At 41.0% G+C, this 27,814-nt stretch overlaps 1 protein-coding gene across 1 annotated transcript in view; it reads right to left on the bottom strand.

Annotated features, from left to right (window-relative positions):
- The window catches only part of slc22a18 (solute carrier family 22 member 18), a 93,740-nt gene that overhangs the window by 31,877 nt on the left and 34,049 nt on the right, over positions 1-27,814 (bottom strand). Inside the window, exons 5-6 of the mRNA XM_052029046.1 lie at positions 1,960-2,069; positions 393-503 (exon numbers count right to left, since the gene is read on the bottom strand). Coding sequence (XP_051885006.1) covers positions 393-503; positions 1,960-2,069 — 221 coding nt within the window. The remainder of the gene's footprint in view (positions 1-392; positions 504-1,959; positions 2,070-27,814) is intronic.

Genomic DNA, 27,814 nt, shown 5'->3' with positions numbered 1-27,814 from the left:
ACCAGGATCTGTCTGAAGTTTTTTGGCTAAAAAGATTGCCTGACACCATCAACCCAGGGCTAGTAGGGCCCAGATACACCATTCCTCATTCTTGGCACCAGTACGCAAATGTTTGGGCTCACATACATTCACTTGGGTGAAGTAATGAACAGAACCAGCTGAGCTATATTCTTGAGGAGAAAAAAGGGAATCATAATCTGATTAGCAGTTATTATATGAAACAGTATATGGTAATATTTGTTATATAGTGCCTGTGCATTATATAAATATACAAAATATAATGTCACTTACCCACTGCAGAAATGGTGACAATTACAATAAATCGCATTAAGCAAAAACTTACTCAGCAGCTGTCTCTTTCATATTCAAACAGGTACTGAAAGATGACTTACCCATGGGCAGTCCAGTGATGGCTTTAATGGCAAGTATTTCTGTGGCTCCAGGGATGTTTAACAGTCTGAAAATTTCTTTCACATTGAAGACGCTCCTACTGGAAGCCATTTCTAGAATTAAAATGAGGATGTCACTGCTCACTGATTTGCATGCTCCTTGTTTCACACATATACTCTCACTAAATATATTTTTTATCACTCATCCCTTGGTGATTTCCTCATTTTCTTCTCTATCAGCATAATCCAATGATTTAATATGGGATATTCTATTCTACAAGCTTTAGTGTCTTTACCGACACATCCTCTGGGGAAGTTGCTCATGACTTTATTACATACTCTGCTGAAATATTGGGGAGAGCGGTATCTTAAATACATATTTTATATTACCTCTCTAAATGAAACTGTCAAAGTAATGCAAATTTATAATGTCCCTCTTGGGACTGGGCTGACAATGCCCAAATCCCCTTAGTGAACCAAGCAACCATTTGAAAGCAGACTTTCATGCCACTTCACAGGCACTCATCTATGTTCCAATTCCTGCACAGGAGTCATCCACTGTTGCTTAATAATAAAAAAGATGGACTTTTCCTGTGATCTGGTACATTAAAATGTTGACGTAATACTGAGCTACACAAACTAAATTAAGTGAATTAAGTTAAATTAAATTAACAAACTCAAGTATATTATACTGATCTATAACTTATCTCCTTTAATTCATCTTTGTGCCCTAACCCATGATAGCTTTACTTAACAAATATCTTCAGACCTCAGTCTCAAAAGTTTCAATTGACTCAATGTCCACCATTTGGGAGAGATTTTCAAACTACCAACTGTGAGAAAACACCTCAAGTTCACATCCTATTCTCTACTGAGGCAGCTGATTCAAATCAAAAGATCATTACATGACCTCAGTATTGCTTAGGAGTGGAAAAAAATTGGACAGTAATCATATTCTTGGCTGCACTATTCAATCCCTGTTGGACAGTTCCTGTGGATGGATGCCTACAAGTACTGCTTTGGCAGGAGTTGAATGCTGCATATCTGGCTTCAATAGACCTCCATGATAGAGTACGGAGGAAAAATGTTTACTCTGGCAAGTGGGTTGATAACCAGACGTTAAAGATTTAAAATAAACGGCAAAAATATTAGAACGGAAATTAGGAAACTTTTTTCACAGAGGGCGTTGTCAGGAGCTGGAATGTTCTACCTAACACGATGCTGGAATCGGATTCCACAGGAACTTTCAAGCGGCAACTGGACACATATTAACTGTATGAATTCGCAGGATTATGGGAACAAAATAGGGTCTAGGATTAAATTGAACAGCCCTTTTAAAGAGGCAGCACAGACCTGACTGGTCAAATGGCATTCCACAACATCTAATGATTTGATGGAACGTCTGAGAGTGTTCAATGTCTGAGAAATCAAAGTTTTCTGGACAGGAAGGCTAGGGCAAGAAAACTTTTAAACCAGAAAATATAGGACAGACATATGAAGGAATAAGCTTTCAACAAGATCTGTTAGTCATGGCTGGACTGTGGTGTGACACACACAAACCTCAACTAACCTGACTTGTTTTCCTGTCTCACGGATTTGGTATGTTCTGGGATGTATTTCATCACCACGATGGTGTTCAGAACAGATCCTGCTGCTGCAATGAAGGCTGCAAATGGCTCCCTGAAGGAGGCAACAGAAGTTAAATCAACAATGTGGGCTTACAAATTTGCATCATACACCTGTCATCAATTAAATATCTATCAAAATTGGTTAGATTACTATGTGCAAAAGGGTCTTTGATCCAGATCATATTGTTTTGCTGTTTTAGAATTGCTGTTGACTGTATTGATATAAGTAACAGAAGTTTCCTATAATTTGAATTTTACCCATTGTTTTTTGCAGCTGAGGATTCAATTACTTAAAACCAAGAATCTCAATACTTCAAGACACCTCAAAAAAGTGAATGTGATCTGAAGACAGATTCGTACAAAATGTTTTACTTCTACATTTTATGCTCATTTAGCAATTGCGTTAACTTAAATGCAATATCAAGTGTCTCTGGTTTAAAAAAAAATAGATTAAAACCTTTAGTTCAGAGTTCAATATCTAATACACAATTAAATCAATTTGCTTGCTTCAGTGTATTATTATTTGCTACGATCACAATAATACTAATTCCACAGAAAAATCTAGGTATGTGGCAGGTGAGAAAACAAGACCATTTGGATGTGACATATAATGTGGTTGTATTTGCTGAAACACATTCTGTGCTAACACACGAATAATTCTTACTTAGGCAAGTTACTAAAAGGCTATTGCTAACTATGAACTTGTACACCAGCATAAGTCAATATTTTACTGACAACCCAGGAAGAGGGGAAACAGAGAAGCCTTATTAATCATGACTAGTTTGGACATGGCAAACAAAGAGAAGTAGTTCCCATTAACAAATGGTTCAACCACATATATAAAATTTTGAGCAAAATATTTGAGGATGTGAATAATTTTTTTGTGCAGTGACGAGCTAGGATTTTGAACTCACTTCCTATGAGGGTAGTGGAAACAGAATCAATGAATCAGAGCTTTCAGCAGGTAACTAGATAGACACTTGAGATAGAATAATTTGGATGGCTATGTGCAAAGAGCAGGGAAATGGAGCCAGCACAGACTCATTGGTCAAGTGGTCTTCTGCTGTGGTGTAATAATTCACCAGAAGGACTGCAATAGTTCAAGAAGATGACTCACCACCAGGTTCTTAAGGTCAATAAGGGATGGCAATAAATGCTGGCTTGCCAGCAACACACAGATCTCAAAAATGAGTCAACAAAGAATATATGTGCTGGATGTATGAAATCAAGTGACAGAGTGCCTTGATGATCAGTCTTTAGCTTGATTGCAGCTCTTGGGTTTTTGAAATGAAAAAATATGCAAGGGAGTGGCAATGGAGAAAGTAAGAATCATATAGTTCTCTCATCTGCAGGTTATGAATCAAAAGAAAGTCTGGGTTTTGGAGAGGTGGATGTGCTGTGATACTAGGATATTCTGTGTTGCCACTGGCCTCCCAATAATGGTCGGCTTGCCCACACACAGGGGTGAGTGTATGGAAGTGGACTCGATCTCATTCCATGACTATTTGTGCACCACCTTGTCCAACAAGGAATGTGTGGTCCACAAATCACTTGGGTGGAGTTAATGGGCATATGAGAGAAAACGGAAATAAGTGGGGAAATGTGATTCATTGGAAATGTTTGGAGAGCTGCCACAAATTCAATGGACCCAATGCCCTCCTTCTCTGTGGTGAGAAACATGAGAAATGAATGGTTGAACATTTGGCAGTGTCGAATATGTTGTGAGAAGTGGGTGTGTCTTGATTACTGAGAATGAGGGTGTGATAGACCACATGAATGCCAAGTATGAGTCATTTTGATAGCAACTGTCAGCAGGTGAGTGATGTGGGTGTGGTGAATTGAGCACTGCCTGAAGCTAAAAATACACATGGTAAGACAATGCATTTGAAAATGCACTTGCTCACCTTGACCACTTGTGCAAAATCCATAAACTTCTTACAGCACTGCACCCACAGTATCTACTGTTCACTTGGGATTTACTCCTTACATTGATCTCTGGGGCTATTTGTCTCCACTGCCTTCTGACCAGGTGTCTGGAGATCAGGAAAGTAATAGCCTGGTTTCTGGAGATGTAAGTGTGATGTGAGCAGTAGGATAGCACTACTGTTGATGGCTCCATTGCTGCCATTGGCTACATCTTCATTAACTGGTCAAATGGTCAGCATCACCTCCCTTCTGGGGTTAGCACATGCAAACACACCCCTTCCCATAGTATGACTATTTGTGCATCACCGTGTCATACCTGGTGATATAGGACATCTCTCCACCTTTCCATCTGCCCAACCAAGGTTCATCATACAGTTTCAAGTAATGCTAGTCTCTCACTTTACTGGCCCTCCACTGCACCATCTAATTTACAAGCAGTGCACTTGCCACAAGTTGAATGTGACAATCATTCAAATGTGCAGGCAGCATGGAATTAGCTACATTACATTCAAGGGGCAGAGTTAGTTGTGGATCGAAACCCCTGCAATCACTTTCTGATGCCATCAAATTTAACCACCCCTCAGATTTTACAGCAGTTAGAGTAACGAAATGAGACAGTATATATTTCACCTTCTTTCCTGAAGGCACCAACTCTGCTGGAGTTCATTTCTAGCAGAAGTACTTAGGCAGTGGTGATTTTTCATGCCCTTCTCCAAAGAATGAGCATCAGTAGACTTTATAATTGTGGATACCACCAAGGCAAGGCATATCCTGTCCTTTGTCATTGACTATAGTTTTCAGTGCAGACCATTGAACATCACTCGGGGTGGGGCCCTAGGTAATTACATCTCCATTCACTCCAAGGTCACTGAAGTCGTGTAACTGCTTAAGCCAATTCAGAACAAAGACAGAATGCTGGAGGATCTCAGCAGCATCTACAGAGGCAAAAGGTCAATGTTTCGGGTCGAGACCCTGCATCAGGACTGACAGGGAACTGGAAATATTGCCGGTATATAGCAGGGGAGTGGGATAGAGGCTGATAGGTGGAATCAGATATAGAGGGGATGATAGTTAGATGGAACCAGGTGGGTGGGGGGGGAGGTCTCGACTATAACTCCTTCCACTCTGCCTGCTGTAAGGATGCCATCCACTTTTTCCTCAATTTTTCTGAGTCCGTCACATCTGTTCTCAAGATGAGACCTTCTGCTCTAGGACTTCTGAAATGTCCTCCTCCTTCTGGAAGCATGGCTTCCCCTTTGCCATAGTCAATGGAGTCCTCACATGTACTTCCTTCATTTCCTGCACATCTGTTCTCACCACCCTCTCCCAAGCAGAACAGCAGCAGAACTCCCTTAGTCTTCACCTTTCACCCCAGCAGCCTCCGCATCCAAAACACCACTCTCTGGCCTGCTCATTCCTCCCCATCCCAGCTCTCCGTCCCTTGGCACTTTCCCCTGCAATCGTAGAAGGTGTAACACTACCTCTTCCCTCACCACTGTCCAGGGACCTGAACAGCCCTTCCAGGTGAGGCTGCACCTCTTCCAACCTTGTGCTCGCGATGTGACCTCCTCTACATCGGTGAAACCAAGCATAGACTAGGCAACCATTTTGCAGAGCAGCTGCATCCTGTCCACAACAGCCATCTTGAACTACTGGTGCACGTTACTTTGACTATCCTTCCCACTCCCACACAGACTTGTCTATCCTCGACCTTCTCCATTGCCATGGAGAGGCCAAGTACAAATTAGAAAAACAATATCTCATATTCCACTTGGGTAGCTTATAAGCCAATGGTATAAATTTTCCAATTTAAGGAAAGCTATACTACCAGTGTTCACCTACACACCATCGCCTCTGCCCACCTGGTTCTATCTGCCCATCATCCCCTTCCCAAGTTGCGCTACCTATCACCTACCTACTCTGTCTCACCCCCCACACTCCCCATCTAGTTCCACCTACCAGCCCCTATCCCACCCACCCACATACTGCTACATACTGGCAATCCCCCTCAGTCCTGATGCAAAGTCGACTTACACATTTTCCTCCACAGATGCTGCTTGACCTGCTGAGTTTTCCACCATTCTGTTTCTGTTCTAGATTTCAGCACCTACAGTCTCTTCCGTCCTCAACCAATTCAGTACCGCTCCAGGCTAAAACCCAAGAGCTTCTGAACCTCCTGAATAATGAGGAACAAGGCAAACTACAATTCTTTTTTAAAATCACAATGGAAGCCCATACATATTAAGCTAAAGACTACTTGGAGGAAAAGATATACGATTTAACATTAGGATAAGTAAGGATATGAACCTTTTTTTAAAGGAAGAAGAATTATATTTGTATTGAAGGATGTCAAAGATGTGAAAATTACAAGGTACTTTGCAGCCAATTAATTATTTTGTTAAGTGTTGTAGGCAAATACAGCAAATATTGACACACAGCAACATTTAACAAATATTGAGAGGAATGACCAAATGACAGCGGCTTTGGCACTTAAGTCAGTGACTTTTCCACTCTGGAAGCAGCTTTCAATATATAGTTTATGGCAGAGTTCTGCCAGAAGTTGCGTTTTCAACTCACCTGCACAATGCAAGTGCCTCTCACAATCTTATTAATGTCCTAAATGATCACTCTGTTTATGTGTTTCTCCACCCATGACTGGCCAAAAGCCTTCAGAAATCACCTGAAATCTTAGTCACTCTTGCTCTTTGCTATTTGGTTGTGGAATACTGTGCTCTTATTTGAGTTCACTTACCACACACTAAACTGTAAGAAGCTGAATGCATGTTACCATGCATCTTGTATCAGGGACATTGCTCCCCGCTTCCCTTCCATTGATGCCAATATTCTCTGCAAAGTTGTTCTTCTACAGCTTAGTCACTTAAACGGGCAACAGATTGTGAGAAAAATCATACCTTCAATTCATTACTTGTTCAGCAACAGCATGTCTCTCTTCAAGACACCCAATATAGTCAAACTTGCCTAATTGCTGGCATGAAATGTTGACAGTGGAAGTTCTGATAAATCATTGTACCTCCACTCCACATCAGGATTCAAATTAGACAAGCCATAGTTAAGTGGCTACTTCAACTCAGAGACCAACAAAAACTGTATTAAAGAAAATTGAACATCACTACAGCAAATGTAGTTCTCTTCTTTTTCAATCTTTTTATTAAATTTCAAATTAATACACATAGCAATAGTGATTACACACATGGTGCGAAGAGATCGGGATTACAATAATAACAGTTGACATATACAAACACAGGGAGTAAAATATATAATCTGAACCTCCCGATCTCTTACTAAGTGAACATGATACAAAAGAATTTGAAAAAAAATTTGATTATATGAAAAGAGAACCCCAAAATTAAAAAAAAATAAACAAAAGCAACCAAAAACTTCAAAAAAAACCTGGACTGTTATTTCATCGGTTAAAAAAAACATTATTACGTCGTTAGCTCCGCTCCTCTATATTCAAATAAAAGGTTATTGAAAGGGATTCGAACAAAAAAGGTCTGCTTACATCATATGGAAATACTGAATAAATGACAAACGTAGTTCTAAGCATCCAATCAATTCCCTCCTCCCAACAACCACCTCCCTGGATTTCCACTGACAATCACCCATGTCTCATGTAAGGTTGATTATTATCCTCTTATTAACACTAAAGGGCAGGAATATTGCTCAATATGGTCCTAGAAAATAACTGGAAATGTTTTAAAATATTTAGCGCCTTGTCGTCGTAAATTTCAACAATATTTGCAACTTTGTTTTCCTTTCTCCTCTGACCTTCCTCTTATAGTGGTAGTAAATAAAAAATATTTTACTGTTCTGTTTTCTGCTTCTGCATTCAACAACCAGGAGTTTTCATGCTATGAGTTTTCAAATGAATGTGAGAAAAAATGTTGGGATGGAAGAAACTCAGAGGAACTGAAAGAACCAAGGATGTTGTCTTTATATTTTAAGACATCAACATTGCTGGTATTAATGAAAGTTTGATTCTTTTTTGTGCCTGTTTCTTCAGTACGATACCAGAAATTATGACATTCATCACTAAGATACATTCAGAAAAAGTGGCTATGATAAATAATGGTCACCAATATATTAACTTTCCAACAGAGAAAGCAGAAACTCATCTACATATTTCTATAAAATGAGATTTACACCAACCACTTATAATCAAATTAAATACATTGAGAAGTCCCTTGCTTCACCAGCCCTCCTTCTCCCATGGTGGAAAAGGCTGGTACTGGTCTCTGAGTTTTATGTAAAGAAAGTTTACTTGGGCATGGTAGCAGCAAGATTCTCCAGCAAGCAATGACAGAGGAAACAAGTGAGAGAAGAATAATTTTATTTTCTGAAAAAGTCATATTCAGGAAGGAAACATCAGGCGTAGGAGGATTTTCTTTAAAAATCAAAACACCACATGTAGGGTAAACAGTTCATTCTGCCAGTTTCCTACCGTTTAAAAATACTCCTGCTGTTTAGTGTGTAAGTGCCAGGAAGTGGTTTAATATTGACATTAACCTCCCGCAGCTAATTATGTGCAGGCTAAGCACAGCATTACATGTTCAGGATATACCACTTCCTCCCCCCACCTCCCAGCTTCCACAAACCTGACAACAAGCCATTAGCCATCTGACACAGTGCAAGTCCAAACAAACATACAATGAACTGTGAGTTGCTCAGCAGTCAAAACCAACTGTGACTCCTATCCCAATACCTCAGTTGCCACAAGCACATCACATGGTGCAAATATAAACTGTTTCTAAAATTAACAGTATTTTGAACACAAACAAATGATGTTTTCATTCAATTGTACTTATGCCCACTTATGCCATTTCAAATTAATTCACACAGTTCATGTTGCACTAGTAAGGTTTACTGTACGGAGGGAGACCATACACTATACCAGTCTCTGTCAAGTGTTTATCAGAGCAATCCAAAACTAATCCCACTTCCTCATTCTCCCACAGTTCTGTATTTTCCTCCAGTTCAAATATTTATCCACTTTTCCTTTAAAAAAGATGCAATGTCCTTGCTTCATTCACTCCAAGTCAGAGAATTCAATGCTCCAAATCTCTGAATAAACATTTATGTGATCCTCACTTCTTTAATGAGAATTTTAAACCAATGACTCTTACCATTCATTTCCACATAGAAGGGAATCACAATTATGATTCTAAAGATCTCCATTAAACTTCTTCTAAGCTGACTTTTAGCTCCAATATCTTGCCTCTGCTCCTAACGACAATTTTTCATCTCTTGTAGCACTGTAATGAATCTAAAGTGCATGTCTTCTATAGCTCTTAATGTCCTTTTCATAGTCTAACCATTACATTATAGAAATTTATCTTCTCCTATTTGTTCTTATTTTCTATATTCCTACTTCTAAAATATAATTTGTTCTTGTACTTTCAAAAAGTTTCCTTCTTCATCCTTTTCTATACCTTTCTACCCACATTATATCTAAATTCCAAGCCCTTCATCACAAAATACATGACCTCATACTTCTGCATTAAATTGCATCAACCACCTTTCTTCCCATTCTGTTATTCTCTCGCTGTCCTACTGGGCAGTTTTCAAGTTCCACCATATCTCTGGAAAAATGCTACTCCCGTATCACCATTCAGCAAATGGCAGTATCATTTAACGCCAAGTCCAAATCAGGTATATAAACTGTGACCTGAAGTACAGCATTGATTTCCTACAGTATACCATTTCCGATCTTTTTCCAAGCCAAGTATCATCCCAACCCTAATTTTTCATCCGTTTCCTCATTACGGTATTTTTATAAGCATTACCTTATCTAATGTCTTCTGCAAATTTCAATCTACAAAGAGGAAAATTTAGCAACAACTGCACATTAGATAGTGAATGTTATAATGATTGTGGGGAGCTGCTAACTGTCCCCTTCCTGCATCTACTTTTTCCAGATGGAATGCTGAGCAGCCACAGGACCTAACTACTTCAGCTAACAGGCCTTCTAAAATATAAACAAGTATCCTTTGATATACGTCTGAATTATCAGCACTCAACTGAGTACAGCCACAGCATCAGCAGCTTGTTCATTTGAGGAGGAACTCATTGGACAGTAAAAAAATTATTGTGAGCCAGGAAGAAGTGCTTCACCTGGTTCCACGAAACTAACTTAGGCTATTCCCAATCTCTGTCTTCTCATTCCCATCCAGCACAATCTCTCAACCTTCTAAATTGAGCATTTAGTGCTCAAAGCTCACTCTCTCATCAAAGCTGATAGCCCTACATTACTGAAGTCTGGTCCTCAAGAAAGGCCACAAGCCAAAATGTATTCATCTCTGGTTAGTGGTGAAGTTCTCCTTGTGGGTCAGCTCATTTGACTTCTGTGCTTGTACATTACACAGTGGAAGTCAGAGACAAGCTGGAGGACAAATGCCAGCATGCCTGACCACAGCAGCTAAGTTGAGAACAATCCCATTCATCTGAATGGAGAAACCAATCTTAATTAAAAAGGTTAATGTGGGTAAGTGGTTTGTTTATTTTTTAAATTCATTTCGGGTATCTTAAGCTATTTTTGAGTAAATCTATTCCTATTTATTTATTTAAACCTCTTTGAACTATTTTTAAGAGGTCTTTGACTATTAGAATACTTAAAAACTGTTAAAAAGACCAGTGACAGCAGTTGCTTTCAGCCTGCTCTGCCTCACGGGATGGCTGTATTGCCAAGCCTTTGCTCCATTGGAACCACAGAAGCATGGTTGGTAAATATAACTGAAGGAAAAACACTGAGACAATGTGGGCAGCTATCAGAATCAAGCTCAATCCAGGCCACAGAATTCCATCAGGACTGCCAACTGGTAAGCAGCTCACACTTTGCTCACAGAACAAGATTAAACCCGACAATGTTAGTGCAATTAGGGGCACTTCAGAAACGTCCCTGCATTCCTAAGACAGAAACTGCCTTTAACAAATGCACACAGCTTTATATAATTTCATGCAAATACTCACTAATTTGATCTTGAAACATCAATGCCACAAGTAACGTTCCAGAGAAATAAATAAAATCAAGACCCAGTTGAGAACCAGCAAATGTACAGAAATTAAGATGCTTGGACCAAAATGTCCCAGTTCCTCAGCTGGAACTCCCTTTGTATCTGAACTGGTTGGATTCCAATACAGATTATCAACTTGAAATGTTAACTGTTTCTCTATCAACAGATGATGTCTGATCCACTGAGCATTTACCTGTATTCCATATTTATTTCTGATTTCCAGCATCTGCAGAATTTTGTTTCTCTGGATTGTATCTCATGGTTCCAGCACTTTCTTTTTTTTGTTTTCATTTGTCTCCTATTTACACCTCCTCCGGGCACATCATCTGTCATGATCAAGACTTCACCACCCTCTTTTAGCTGGCACTGTCACCATTTGTGTCATTCAGTCTTTCTTGGTCTCCACCTTATTACCCATCGTTCTCTACCCACTCCCTCCTCTGTAAATTAAAATTTGTTTTATTTCTAGCTCTGTTCAGTTCTGCTTTAAGGTCATCCACATGAAATGTTAACTCTGTTTTTCTGCCCACAGATGTTCCCTGACCAGCTGAGTATTTCCAACATTTGGAATTGGAATTGGTTTATTATTGTCACATGTACCAAGGTACAGTGAAAAACTTGTCTTGTTCATACAGATCAATTCATTGCACAGTGCATTGAAGTAGTACATGATAAAATAATAACAGAATGCAGAATAAAGTGTTACAGTACAGAGAAAGTGCAGTGCAGGTAGACAGTAAGGTGCAAGGACATAACAAGGTGGATTGTGAGGTCAAGAGTCCACCTTAGCGTACTAGGGAACTGTTCAATAGTCTTATAACAACAGGATAAAAGCTGTCCTTGAACCTGGTGGTACGTGCTTTCAGGCTTTCGTATCTTCTGCCTGATGGGAGAGGAGAAAAGAGAGAATGTCTGGGGTGGGTGGGGTCTTTTTGTGTTTCAATTTCAATTCTTGAATCTTTGTTCAGAGATCAGTTTAAAGATTACACTTCAGCCCTAGGGAGAGAATGGGGTGAAGTAGGGAAAGCTACAGGGAAATTATTGAGAGATGCAAGAGCTGTAGAGTGACAATAATGGTGATTCCACTGATCCCAGTATTGATTTGGACAATATTAAAGAGCAAAGAAGGGGAGGAATTTCTGGTGTATTCAAGAGAGCTTTCTTGATCAGTTTATTTTTTGGTAATATAGTTCTACGGAGAGAGGAGGTCATAGTGACACTTAGGGAACAGTAATCATAAGGTTCTGATTAATAATGGAAAGGGGGAAACAATCTAGAGTTATATTGTAGAACAGCACAGCACAGGAACAGGCCCTTCGGCCCACAACGTTGTGCCAAACTAATTAAAGTAGTAATTAAACACCTAACTAACCTAATCCTTCTGCCTATACAATGTCCATATTGCTCCATTTTCCGCACATTTGTATGCTTACCTAAGAGCCTTTTAAATGCCTCTATCATATTTGCCTCCACTACCACCCCTGGTACTGCATTCCAGGCACCCACCACCCTGTGTAAAAGATCTTGCCCCACACATCTCCTTTGAACTTACCCTCTTATCTTAATGCCCTTTGGTATTAGCCATTTCGACCCTGGGAAAAAAGATACCGGCTGTCTACTCTATCTATGTTTCTCATAATCTTATAAACTTCTATCAGGTCTCCTCTCAGCCTCCGCCACCCAAGAGAAAACAACCCAAGTCTGTCCAACCTCTCTGCCCTCTAATCTAGGCAGCATCCCGGTAAATCTACACCCTCTCCAAAAACTCCACATCCTTCCTATAATGGGGCAATCAGAACTGAATGCGATATTCCAAATGAGGCCTAACCAGAGTTTTATAAAGCTGCAACATAACTTCCTGACTCTTGAGCTCTCAATGTCTCAAGCATGCCATGTGACTCCTTTACCACCAGATCAACCTGTGCGGCCACCTTCAAGGAGCTATAGACTTGGACCCCAAGATCCCTCTGTACATCAACACTGTTAAGGGTCTTGCCATTAACAGTGTACTGTCCCTTTACATTTAATCTCCCAAAGTGCAACACCTCACACTTGGCCAGATTAAACTCCACCTGCCACTTCTCCACTCAACTCTACAACTGGTCAATATCCCACTGTATCCTCTGGCAATCTTCTACACTATTCACAATGCCACCAATCTTTGTATCATCTGCGAATTTACTAACCCACCCATCCACATTTTCATCCATTTATATACATCACAAACAGCAGACTGCCCAATACGGATCTGTGTGGAACACCACTAGTCGCAGACCTCCAGCCAGAATACTGTATGTGCCATCGACCACGTCTTCTATACCATATACCATGCGTCTTTTATGGGCAAGCCAATTCTGAATCCAAATGGCCAAGTCACCGTGGATCCCACACATCTTAATCTTCTGGATGAGCCTCCCATGAGGGGCCTTGTCGAATGCCTTACTAAAATCCATGTAGACAACATCCACAACTCTACCTTCATCAATCACCTTCGTCACCTCCTCAAAAAACTCAATCAAGCTAGAATGACTTGCTTCACACAAAGCCATGCTGACTGTCCCTAATTAGGCCATGGTTTTCCAAATGTTTATCCTATCCTTAAGAATCCTCTCCAAAAGTTGAACTTCTTCATTCCAATATGGTCAGTTGAATGAAAAGGGTTCTGGCGTGAAAAAACTGGAATCAAAGACTGGCAGACAGAATTAAAAGTGAATAATGGGCAGATGGCTTTGGATGAAGTTTAGGTATCTTTCCACAAGGGAGAAGGTGGGACAACCAAAGCCTGGTCTCCTGAATGACATTAGAGACAAAGAGCATGATAAGATTGAAGAAGGAGCACATTAAACACATCATTTTGTTAATTAGTGAGAACCATGTTGTTTGGGGAAAATGGAAAATGAAATAAGGACAATGAAAGAATATGAGAATAGATTGGCAGCCATAAAATGGAACACAAAAGTCTTCTTTGAACATATGCACAGCAAACTAGTGACAAGAAAATGAGTGGCGCCAGTAAGAGATGAAAGATGATACAAGCATGAAAGTGCAGAGCAGGGCCAATACCTAATGAGCACTTTGTATCTGTTTTTACTATAGAGAAAGATACTACCTAAATCCTAACAGAAGAAATTGCAAGTACAAAAATTGATAGAGGAAAGTACTATAAAGAGTTAATGTGGATGTCACCTGGCCCAGATAGGATGCATTTTAGGTTGCTCAGGTGGAGATAATTGCAGAAGGGCTTGCCAGTATTTTTCAAGCTTATAACAGAGGTGCTGCCAGAGGACAATACAAAGGCAGACGTTATACTAGTGTTCAAAAAGACGTGCGAGGACAAACTTAGCCAGTCAGCTTAACTTCATAGGTGGGGAAGCTTTCAGAAATAATAATTGAGAGAAAAAAAAAGGCAATCTCAGTTGTCTGAGTTAATATATTTTTTTAGATAGATGATGCTTGACTTACCTGACTGCATTTTTGGATGAGGTAACAGATGTAACAGGTTACAAAGAATACTGTTTTTCCAAAAGGCACTTGACAAAACTCCAAGCAAAAAGTCAATCAGCAAAACTTTAGCTAAAAATGGTGAGTAACGGCAAAGGCAGAAATAGAGAGCCACGATCCACAGTAGCTTTTCATACTGGGGGGGGGGGGGGGGGCGGTGAGGGGGAGACAGACAATGGTGCACTGGAATTTCTGCTATTTTTGATTTGTATTAATGATCTGGATGTGGGTGTACAGGGTAAGATTTCAAAATTTGTGAATGAACAATGAGGAAATTACTAGTAGAGATCAAGAGGATGTGTTGATGCAATGTGCAGATATGTGGCAAATTTAATGCACAGAGGTGCAAAGCGATACATTTTGGCAGGAAAGGCAATAAGAACTAAATGACACAATTCTAGAGTGGGTGCAAGAACCTGTGTTTACTTCTGTGTAAATTGTTGAAGGTGGCAGCAGAACTTGAAAAAAAAACTATTAAAAACACATGGGATACCAGGCTTTGTAAATAAATCACTAAAGCAAGGAGGTTCTGATGAACAAAACATTTGTTAGGCAACAACAAGAGTAGTGTGTCCAATTCTGGTCATTATTTTCCAAGAAGGATATGGAGGTCCGAGAGGCAGCAGAAAAGATTTTCTAGAATGGTTCCAGAAATGAGGAACAATTACAAGAATAGACTAGAAAATCTACGGTTGTTTGCCTTAGAACAGAAGAAGTTGAATATAGTTGAAGCAAAAAAGTGCATATGCTGGCAATCTGAAACAAAATTGGAAAATCCTAGAAACATTCAGCAGACAGTGTCTGTGAAGAGAGAAAAAGATTAAACATTTCAGATCAATGACTTGGAAGTAGATTTGATGAAGGGGTACAAAATCATTTTGAGTTGAGACTAGATAAATATGAGAAAAACTGTTCCTATTATCAGGGGGATGAAAGACCAAGGTGCACAGTTTTAAAATGATTGGCCAAACGTACAGGAATGATAAAATTATTCCCCCCCACCAAATACAGTGAATGGTTTTGACCTGGAATACGCTGCTTCAGGATGCTAATTCAATGGTAGCTTTCCAAAAAGAAATGGATAAATATTTGAAGGTAAAATTTTGCAGAGCTACGAAGATGGGGCTAATGGGATTGACTGGCTTTCTCTAAAGAGTGGTCAGAATTGATGGGCTGAATGGCATCCCCTATGCTTAATGATTCTTTGATCCCTAATGAAATATGTGTCAGTGCTTCCAACAACAAGTGGGTAAATACATTAATCAGTGCAAGGCTGTTCCACATAGGCTAAAAACAAATGCATGATGGCACAGCAGGTAGTGCTGCTACCTCACAGCTCCAGTGACCCTGGTTCAATTCTAACGTTGGGTGGCACCTGTGCGGAGTTTGCACTCTCTCTCCTTTTCCTCAAGCTGCTCCAGTTCTCTCTATATCCCAATGGCCTCGTTCTGTGTGTTAAGTTCAAGACAGTAATTCCACTTTGGTGATTACTGCACAGATAACCACTTACATATGCTGAACCAACTTAACTCAGCCTGCGTGGCAGCATAATTGGCATCAGTGCCATTGATCAAGGGAACAGTGAGAGTAATCAGCCTGGGTTCCTGCTCCTGCTTGTGATCCGGTGACTGCAGTAACTAGAAAGCCTGCATGCCAGCATCAAATGAGGACAACATTAGGCTGGAACAAAGAAGAAATTCTAATCATTGGGATAAGTGGATGAACCTCAGAGAAGTCATCCAGAAAAGTGATGCTACCTTCCACCATTTTGACATTCACTGGCAAGGTCTATATAAAGAAAGGCCAGTTGAGTTAGTTCTGTGATCTCTGAAGAAAGAGAAGGGAAAAGCATAGTGGGAAGAAGGACTTGTATTCACTTTCTCATCGTTTGTTGAATTAAACTGCTCGGTGAGTTCAACACAAGTATGTCCTGAGTGACTTAGATATACTTGCAGATTGCGTGGCATTCCACTGAACTTTCCCTGAGGCTTGTTCAGCACTAAGCTCCCTATTTAGCAATAACCTTGTGTGAATAGGAACCAGGTGATAGGTTTCTTTCAGTTTGTGCTATCGCTTATTTGCAAATTGTGATCGGTGCACAGACATCCTCATTCCTGTGAAATTGCCATTTATACACCCTTCATGCTTATAACCCGAGAAATATAATCCTAATTCTTTTTATATGTAATTTAACAACAGCTGCCAAGTTCTCTGTAACACATGCCAGTTATCCAAAACTAACACATATAAATTTCCTGTTGTCTGCTACTTTGTAATTAATTTCAAATCAGCCATTTACTGACCTGTCAATCAAGAAATGATCGAGGAATGCTGGCCTTAAATCTGATTAATTGGAGTACAAGAGGCTATAATAAATGCTGTATTTATACCAAGTCCTGGTTAAAACATACCTGGAATACTGCATGTAGTTCTGGAGGAATATACTGACACTTGGTGGGAGCATGGCAGGAATTTACTGGACTGATACCAGACTCCAAGGATTAATGTACGAAAATGTTACATAAACTAGGGTCTTTTCCCTATTTAGGGAAACTAACAGGGTAGAGGGAAACTATTTCTTCTGGTTCATGAGTCCAGAATTAAAGAGCATAGATTAAAAACTTGAGACAGGCCTTTCAAGAGCAAGGTTAGAAAATACTTCTTAAAAACAAATTGCCAGTCAACTGTCATCATTAAACATGGAATGGATTTTTTTTGTGTCAACCAGAGATATCAAGATTACATCCTTTTGATTTTTTTCCCATATATATATATATATATATATATATATAAAGTTAATTATGGAAGAGCTATGACTTTACTGCAGACAGGAACAAACTTGAATGGATAAATGGCCTATTCCTGTGTGCATGCTAATTCCAATTCCCATGAAGATCAATGAACGAAGGGCACAATCTACAAGCTGCACTTTTTTAGCAGCATTTCTCAAACGCACATCCTTTACCACAAGAGCAGCAGGCAAATGGGACTGACTACTTCTGTCTTGGAGATTTATTTCTGTTCCTTTGTCAAAGAAGCAAAATCCTGGAGCTCTTTTCCTGATTGCACTGTGGGAGTGCTTTCGTAATATGACCTGCAACAGTTCAAGAGGTTGCTCAACATCACTTTCTCAAGGGCAACTAGGAATGAAAACTAAATGCTGGCCTTTTCAGTGACACCCGCACCCTGTGTGAATGGATTTAAATAAAAACTGTATAGCCAGTTATTATCCTGAAATTAACCCTAGGGTTTAATCACATCTCTCCAAGAAACAAAGTAAAAGTTTCAGATTAATGGGGTAGACCCTAGGGCTCCTTAGTCAGCAATCAGAAATTAATTCTTTTTCATTTGGTCCACAAGTGCAGTCTGACCTTCTGAGTGCTTCCAGCAGTTTACCATTAACCTACATATGGCTCACTACAGGGAATGTAGTACCCTATAAATGACATTGCCCACTGCTCTCTTTTTCTCTGTAGTGCTTCTAAATCCAAATTACTAGTTGGCATTCAACAGGTTTTCAAATGGAGCAGAATGGTATAAAAGGGAGAAAAAAATCAGCCAAGTGAGTTCAACTAAGTGGATTGGAAGCACTAATATTCACAATATAAGAAATATTGGCTCATGATCTGGAGGCAGAAGATTTGAGCAGTGTCTTGGTTTTGTTTTTTGCCACTTCCAACTCTTCTTGGGGTCTCTTTATGTCAGATCTCTCAGGTACCTCATCTAATTGCCATTCTTCATGAGTGAAGCTCAATGTTCCACCTGAACCCCTTTCCCACCACCCCCTCAATCCTGAGACACTCAGACTGAGATGAACCAACTCAGGACAAATGTAAAAAATCATGCCTGTAACTATTAGCCTCTGTACTGTATTGACATTGCCTATTGAGTCCATGACAAGTAGAGGTTGATTTCTGGTTATGGATATTTTACATTTTTGTTTCCTTGCAAAGCCACCTCTAAACATTTAGCCCAGTATGTATAACACTCTTGTTTTCTACATCATTGCCTGTACCTCCCACAACATCTTTGATTTCCCATTATTACCTGAGGCATGTTCTAGTATCAAGGGAAATATTTTGAGATAATGTCACCATGGAAACATCAACATGAAGAATAAACCTAACAAAAGGGAGGAAGTCTGGAGGCACGATGGGACTTGTCCAAACCAATCTGATCTACTTAAAGGCAGCCTTGTATTAGTGAAATGACTGTTGTTGCAGAAGGACAGTGAGTGCAATTGTAAAACTTACTGAAATCATGCAGTGGTTCCATGCTGGGATCACTAAATACAATGTCCCTTTCATACTCGTATCTGACCTACTTTCCAAATGGAATCTACATGATTTTGGTCTCCAGTTCTTCTCTTCTAGAAGGGCTGATTTTTAAGTTTTTTTATATAGTTTAATCAACATTAGCATATGACAATGTTTTTTACTCACATGTAAAAATGCACATCTCTACAGCTGTGGTTAATATATAGTTATTAGGAACAGGAATTTACTCTCTTAACTTTGGAACTAAAACCAACTTCGGTGACCCAGTCAATGCTCTGGCCGAGGCTTGCTCATCCTATAAGGTGTGGATTCAACCTGGGATAATCTTTATGCTGTGGATCTCACCATTTATGCACCAAACAAGTAGGAAATCCACAAATTTGCTTTTTAAATTGAGAATATCGTTTGCCATCTTAACTGCTAATTACATTTCACTTATTTCTGTTCTTAATGCTTTAATCCACATAGAAGTCGCTTATGATTTATGGAGTATTTTTAACAATATAGCAAATAAATTGGATAAGTTAGCATCCGTTTCTCATGAGTGGGTCATGGAAGAACAAACTTAATCCAAAACCAATCTCCCAAGCAATCACTGCTGGTGACCTGCTACTGAAAACTAACTTGTTTTCTCTCCTTCCTAGTTCTGATGAAGGGTCTCAAACCTGATACATTGATACTGTTTCTCTTTCCACAGATGTTGCCTTACCTACTGAATAATTCCAGCGTTTTCTGTTTTTATTTAACATTTAGGTTGATGTCAGTGACCTAGAAAAATGGAACCCTGTTCTTATCCCTAATTTCACTATCCCTTTGTAAATGAGCAATTATCATGGCTAATAATTCATTGATTACAACTCCTGGGGTCTACTTTTTTTTAAACTTAGTTCCTTAGTCCTGGCACTCTCTCTGAACAGGACCACTTATTATCTCTCTCCTCTTGGATAGGGAGGATGTGATTAAGAAGGTGTAGAAAAGTTTCACAAGGATGTTGTTGAGAATGGAGGGCTTAAGTTATAAAGAGACTGGGTAGACTGGGGCTGTTTTTCTTGGAGCGAAGGAGGTTGAGAGGTGACCTTATAGAGGTTTATAAAATTATGAGGGTCATAGATAAGATGGACAGTCAGTCTTTTTCCCAGGGTAGGGGAATCTAAAACTAAAGGGCATAGACTTAAGGTGAGATGGGAAAGATTTAAAGGGGACTTGAGGACCAAGTTTGTCTCATGGAGGATGATGGGTATGTGGGATGGACTGCCAGAGTAAATGGCAGAGGTGGGTACAATTACAGTGTTTAAAAGGCATTTGGTCAAGTACACGGATAGGAAAGGTTCAGAGGGATTTGGGCCAAACACAAGCAAATGGGACTAGTTTAGCACCTTAGTCAGCATGGATGAGTTGGGCCAAAGGGCCTGTTTTCATGTTGTATAACTCTACGACTCTACACACTGCCCATCAGGACTTCTGATTTGTGGTCGCTATTCACGTTCGTGTACCTGACATTGTCCTGTTGTCAGATGCACACCCAATGACATCACAGTTCAAACAACACTAAACAAGAAAGCAGTTACTCTACTAGGAGTATTCTATAGGCCCCCCGGTAGCAGTAGAGATATAGAGGAGCAGATTGGCAGGCAGTGTTTGGAGAGAAGCAGAAATAACAGGGTTGTTATAACGGGAGACTTCAACTTCCCAAATATAGACTGGAACCTGCTTAGTGCCAAAGATTTAGATGGGACGGAATTTGTTAAGTGTGTCCAGGAGGGATTCCTGACACAGTATGTTGACAGGCCGACTAGAGGGAATGCCATGTTAGATCTAGTTTTAGGAAATTAACCAGGACAGGTGAAGGATCTATTGGTGGGTGAGCATTTGGGGGACAGTGACCATTGCTCCATAACCTTTAAAATTGTCATGGACAGGGACAGGTGCAGAGAGGACAAGAGGTTTTTCAATTGGGGAAGGGCTAACTACAAGGCTATAAGGAGAGAACTTGGGAGTGTAAGTTGGGATGTCCTTTTTGAAGGAAAATGTACCATGGAGATGTGGTCGATGTTCAGGGATCTTATGCAGGATGTTAGGGATAAATATGTCCCGGTGAGGCAGAGAAGGAATGGCAAGGTGAAGGAACCATGGGTGACGAGAGAGGTGGAACGACTTGTTATGGAGAAGAAGGTAACATACGTGAGGTATAAGCAGCAAGGTTCAGACAGGGCCCATGAGGAATATAGGGTAGCAAGGAAGGAACTTAAGAAAGGGCTGAGGAGAGCTAGAAGGGGACATGAAAAGGCTTTGGCTAGTAGGGTTAAGGAAAATCCCAAGGCCTTTTTCACGTACGTGAAGGGTAGGAGGATGGCTAGGGTGAAGGTAGGTCCGATTAAGGACAAAGGTGGGAGAATTTGCCTGGAGGCGGCGGAAGTGGGAGAAGTTCTCACTGAGTACTTCTCTTCGGTATTCACCAGGGAGAGGGGTCTTGATGATGCGGAGGGGAGTGCTGGTAGGGGTAATGTTCTCGAGGTTGTTGATATCAAGAGAGAGGATGTGTTGAAGTTGTTAAATAATATTAAGACAGATAAATCTCTGGGGCCTGACGGGATTTTTCCCAGGCTGCTTCGAGAGGCTAGGGAGGAGATTGCTGAACCGCTGGTAAGGATCTTTGAGTCCTCGTTGTCTACGGGGGTGGTGCCGGAGGATTGGAGGGTTGCGAATGTTGTTCCCTTGTTCAAAAAAGGTAATAGGGATAGGCCAGGGAATTATAGACCGGTGAGTCTCACGTCTGTGGTGGGTAAGCTGTTAGAAAGGATTCTAAGGGATAGGATTTATGAACACCTTGAGAATCATGGACTGATTAGGGACAGCCAGCATGGCTTTGTGAAGGGAAGATCTTGCCTCACAAGCCTGATAGAGTTCTTTGAGGAGGTGACGAGGAAGATTGATGAGGGCAGTGTGGTGGATGTGGTTTACATGGATTTTAGTAAGGCATTTGATAAGGTTCCTCATGGTAGGCTTCTTCAGAAGGTCAGAGGCCGAGGGATCCAAGGAAGCTTGGCTGTGTGGATTAGGAATTGGCTTGCATGTAGAAAGCAGAGGGTTGTGGTGGAAGGAGTGCCCTCGGATTGGAAGGCAGTGACTAGTGGTGTCCCGCAGGGATCGGTTCTGGGACCTCTACTTTTTGTGATATTTATAGATGACTTAGATGAGGGGGTGGAGGGCTGGGTTAGTAAGTTTGCGGACGACACTAAGATAGGCAGTGTTGTGGATAGTGTGGAGGGCTGTCGGAGCTTACAGAGGGATATTGATAGGATGCAGAGCTGGGCTGACAAGTGGCAGATGGAGTTCAATCCGGAGAAGTGTGAGGTGGTACACTTTGGAAGGACAAACTCCAGGGCAGAGTACTGGGTGAATGGCAAGGTACTTGGCAGTGTGGAGGAGCAGAGGGATCTGGGGGTTCATATTCACAGTTCGTTGAAAGTTGCCTCACAGGTGGAAAGAGCAGTTAAGAAGGCCAATGGGATGTTGGCTTTCATAAGTCGCGGGATTGAGTTTAAGAGCCGCGAGGTGACGATGCAGCTTTACAAAACTCTAGTTAGGCCACACTTAGAGTACTGTGTTCAGTTCTGGTCGCCTCATTATAGGAAGGATGTGGAGGCATTGGAGAGGGTGCAGAGGAGATTTACCAGGATGCTGCCTGGATTGGAGGGTATTGAATATGAGGAGAGGCTTAAGGTGCTAGGGCTTTATTCACTGGAAAGGAGGAGGATGAGAGGAGACATGATAGAGGTATATAAAATAGATAGAGTAGACAGTCAGCGCCTCCTTCCCAGGGCACCAATGCTCAAGACGAGAGGTCATGGCTTTAAGGATTATGGGTGGGAGGTTCAGGGGAGATGTCAGAGGGAGGTTTTTCACCCAGAGAGTGGTTGGTGCATGGAATGCACTGCCTGGGGTGGTGGTGGAGGCAGATACATTGAACAGGTTCAAGAGCTTGTTGGATAGGCATATGGAGGAATGTGAGATCGAGGGATATGCGGGAGGAAGGGGTTAGGTAGTGTGAGGGTGGTCTGATGGACAGCACAACATGGTGGGCCGAAGGGCCTGTTTTGTGCTGTACGGTTCTATGGTTCACTTCTGCCCTCATCAACATTACCTGGAGCTCATTGGCACAATCTTAGACCTTTGTGGAAAAGGCACAGAACAACTGTGACCACTTCTTTGATATTTTGTTGCATTTTTCATTTGTAAAGGGACATTCAGGTGACATTCATAGAATCAAACAGCTCAGAAACAAGCCCTTCTGGCCCACCTCAGCTATGCCGACCGTTTGCCCGCATTAGGCCTGTATCCCTCCACAGGCCTAAATAGAAGACCTAATTCAACAGCTTCAGACTCACAGGCCGTAGGCTGCTCAGACACCTTCCAAAGTCCACAAAGGGGTTTAAACTATCAGGGACTGTTTACTTCATCATTTAGTTACCAAAGAAAATACTTTTAAAAAACTGGAGATGCTGAAATATGAAACAGAAACAGAAAATGCTGGAAACACTCAGCAGCTCCGGCAGAGTGAATGTTTCAGGTCAGAAACCCTTCTTCAGAACTGGGAAAGAGAGGATCAAGTTAGTTTGAAGTTGCCAAGAAGACAGTGGTAGGTGGAGCGATAGATGAGACAAAGGGAATGTCAGTGATGCACTGACCTCACAGTCGCTGTGGGGATGAGCTGTTAAAGAGGCAGCCGGAGAGTGACAAAGAAGCGTCTTTGACTGCAAGTGTTAACCGTTTCTCATTCCGTAGATGCTGCCTTATCTGATGAGTGTTTCCAGCATTTTGTTCAACTACTAACATCAGATTGTTTTACAGGACAAATACCCCAGAGCCAGGGAATTTAAATTCAGTACACTGGAAACGTTCAAAATAGCTACTCTTGGCAATGATGATGAAGCCGCCACTGGATTTGTGTGAACATCCATCTGTCTTACTAGTGTCCTTCAGAGGAGGATATCTGTCATCTTTACCCAGTCTGGCCTTTCCTACAAATGCAGATCCAAAACAATCAGGTTGACTCTTAAAACACCCCGAAAGAGGTGATAAATCCAAGCCCTGCCAGGGTTGCCTGAATTAAAACAAACACTCATTCAATGGCTGCCTTGACAGTGACTCTGCTGACAACATTCTATGAGCAACGTTTCCAAGGGAGGCAAGGCAGAGCATGCACCAATGCCAGCAACTGCTATACCAGTATCACTTATCTTGTGCAATAATGTAATTTTCCCTTAATTAAAGTTCATTTTAACAGTACTTAATGATTACAAAATAACTCAGATAATGCAAAAATTTTAAATCATAACAGTTGGTACTTTAACTCCTTTCCACTTTCATAGACTTGGAGATGGGTTTCAATGTGTTAGAGCTACATTGCAGTGTCTCCTGTCTAGCTGCTGGAAGGGTGCTCTTGTTTGCTTTGAGTCTTCAGATGTCACTGATGTCCCTGAGAAGCTCTAGCCATAGAGTGGCCAACTTCAAACTGATACCGACGGCCAAATGAGTGAACAATCTGGGATGTGGGGCACAGGTGACCATGCTGCCTGAGAAAGGGAAATGGTGCCCTGTGGGGAGTGGGGAGAAGATGTTAATCTGCTGAACCTGCACATCTTGTTGGCACCCAGACCACTCTACTATCATTTCAATCTCCAGACCCAGAACTGATCCAACTGGCAGATCCTAAACTACCAACGTCTGGTCCTTGCTGTCTTCAGTTTTCTCCTCAGGACAGCTCTCTGCAAAATCTGAACAGGACTCTTTACACCATGATGAGGAGTATGAATTTTGGGGGCGAGGCTGGGGTGGGGGAAGAATGTATCATTGCTCCTACCAAAGAGAGAGTAGTTCCCACATACCACATCTCTGCTCCGATAGGCGAGTATTCTGCTCACACATGGCTTCCCTCTGCTCATGCAGGGCAGCAATCTTTTTATTGCAGCTGTGCAGAACAGTTAGCTGTTCAAATACACCATTCCTTTGCTCCTGGAGAACTACAAACTGCTCACAGGTGGAATTCCTGCTTTGAATAGGGCCAGCTATCTGCTCACGTCTCCCCACTCAACAAAGACATCAAGGTGCTCACTGATAGAGTCTTTCTGCTCTTTCAGAGATTCAAACTGTTGCTACTGTAAATACTGGACCTCTAGCTGGATCAGCGTGGGACTGCAGAGGAGCAGCAAAACCTCACGTGACCTCCATTTGTGCCTCCAAAGCAGCTGTCACCAAAACCAGTGGAGGTTGTGCAATGGCAATGTCATAAATTTCATTAACCTCTCCCTTCCTTCCTGTCATTCTCTGCTTGTTGTAACTCAAACTGCTCTGTACACTGTGGCCTGGACTGTTATCTATACGGGTATCTTTGCTTCCTTAAACTAACTAACCTTCCCTCACCCCAAACCAGCCCTTGCATTTCTCCCCCCCCCCCCCCCCCCCCCCAGAAATGAAGCCCTAGTTACAGCTCTTGTTATCAATTTTCAAGGACACTGGATCTAATCTGGTCTACGTGGAGCACATTGCAACAGAAAAGCTCTTTTCTCCCAGTATTGATGCCAGAAATGTGTGAATAAAACCTCTGTCTTTTGTACCATCCTCTGAGGACCACAGTTAATTTCTGATCTGGGTGGGCGGGAGAGGCCTGAAGAGGTCTGGATGTGTACCACCAGTTGACGCTGGAACAAAATACAGGATTTCTTTTGTTACACCATCGGGTGCAAATGTGGCCTCCGCACCAACAAAAGGATTTACAGTACAAGCCTCTGCAGTTCACTGTAGAATCACTAATAGGAGATTGTCCTGTGGAAGAGGTGGAGAAGGGTTAACTGATACGTGTTGGAGTTAGGAAAAATTAGAGTTGACCTGTTGGAAATGTAAGAGCTTCTGAGAGGGAGGGTAGTCTCTAGCTAGAGAATCAATAACTTAATTCTGATGCTTTGCTTCTCCCTCACTAACACTGCCTGTGCTGCTGTATATTCCAGCATTTTCTGTTTTTATTTTAGAAGACTGTGTGTGTGTGTGTGTGTGTGTGTGTGTGTGTGTGTGTTGGGAGGAGCTGGGGGGGGGGGGGGGGGGGGGGGGGGGGTGGGGGGTGCCAGGGGAGGAATGGCTTCTAATAAGGGGCCTGACATTGTGAAGAGAAATTTCTTTACTCAGAGAACTGTAAATCTTTGAAATTCTCTATCCAGAGGGCTGTGGATAGACAACCGTCGAATCCATTCATGACTGAGACCAATAAGACTATTGCACAGCAAGGGAATCTAAGGATATGATAACTGGGTGGAAAAGGACCAGCCATGGTCTTATCAGAAACAGAGTCATACAAACATACAGCACGGAAAAAGGCCCTTCAGCCCACTGAATCCACCCTGACCATTACATTAATCACATTTTGTTCACCCCACATTTTCATTAACTCTTCCCAGAACAGAATGAATGGAAGAGGAGGGTTGAGGAAGCAAATATCTCACTCCTACTTCCATTTCAAACCTGATGAAATCCTTACATAATCTTGCATATTAATTCAATGAGTCATCAGTAAGCAAATCACTGTCCCCAAGAAAGAGTCAGCACCTTTAGGGAAAATATCCAGTCAGCAAATGGGTGAAAGCTCCTTTGGTTCAAGACTACTCACTATTAATAGCACAAACAATATGGTTCTTGTCTTGGACCCACCTCAGAGACTGCATGAAGCAGACAGATGTTCACATTTATCCTTTAAAACAAGCACAAACAACTCCTAGGGGATGTATAGTCAATGGCTGAGTATACAAACTCCTACGCACAGATTGCTTCTTTAGTAATCTTAGTCATGGCTTAGTGGTCCAACTCTTACCTCTGAATCAGAAGGTGTGGGCTTAAGTCCTGCTGCTCTGGAGACTCAAACACAAAAATCTAGACTGTTTTTTTTAGATGAGACATTAAATCCTCTTGGGAGGATCTCATCCATGGTAGTGTTTCAAAGAGCAGGAGATTCATCATAGATGTCTTTGTCAAAACCTATCCCTCAACATCATTAAACCAGATGAATACCAATTGCATGATAAAAGTACATAGTTAAAGTGCTTTTGGATTTATTGAGGTTAAGAAAAGCATTTCATAAATTGCAAGTACTTTTTTCCAAAATCACTCAAAAGACTTATTTTGAACTCTACATAATAAATAATTCTGCTGTGGTACAGAACAAAGAGGAAGCCATGAACATGTGTTACGATTCATGGTTCAGTTGTATCCCTAATCTGAGAAGATGCAGGGAAATCAGGCTCACCCTCTCCCCCCATCTTGGAGTTCAGCCAAGCACACCCCAGGGTTGATCCATAGCTCTGGCCAGGTTTTTTACTTCTATTGGTAGCCCTTTGCTGCCCTCTGTTGTTACACACAGGTATTTAATATACAGGTAAGGTCTAAGCGAGAACCATATCCTTGAAAGCAACAAACTTAGTTCATTAACACTGACATTGTTAGGAAAGCACCTTGAAACAAAAGTATTCATCACAAAATAAGTTTATAGCATGTAGTAAAATGCATTGAAAATAGTGACTCAGGGAGATTACCGATCAAGGTGGTGGACTACCAATACAATAGTAATAGGGGCACAGTAGAAATAAACTATTTCTATTCAACACTGATATAATTTTCATCTTAAACCGGACCTTTCTCGTAACATAAAGATACAGCACTGTCAGGTGAGAAATATAAAATATAGCCTTTCATACAAGCATGCAGTTAGAAAAGGCAGGAGCAACTAACCTCAAATAGGAAAGCACACAATATAACCTGAATGGTTGTTTAAATCTAAACTTTTATTGGATTGATCAATTTATACATTTTAATTCATTAGAAGTGCTTTGTAACATCAAATTAAATTGTTTTAGGTATAAAAGTATCATGTAATATCCAATTCATTAAAAAAAAAGTTTAACTAAAACGAGCTAATGTTTATTAGCCCGGGCAAGCTTTTTATAAACTGAAAGCTAAATATAAATATGAATGGGGTAAGCAATTCATGTGTCACCTCCAGTTGAGCCTCACTAAAA

The sequence above is a fragment of the Pristis pectinata genome, chromosome 14 (assembly GCF_009764475.1).
Source record: "Pristis pectinata isolate sPriPec2 chromosome 14, sPriPec2.1.pri, whole genome shotgun sequence".
Taxonomy (NCBI): domain Eukaryota; kingdom Metazoa; phylum Chordata; class Chondrichthyes; order Rhinopristiformes; family Pristidae; genus Pristis; species Pristis pectinata.
Note: the sequence above shows the minus strand (reverse complement) of the source record. Positions and strands in the feature narration are given on the sequence as shown.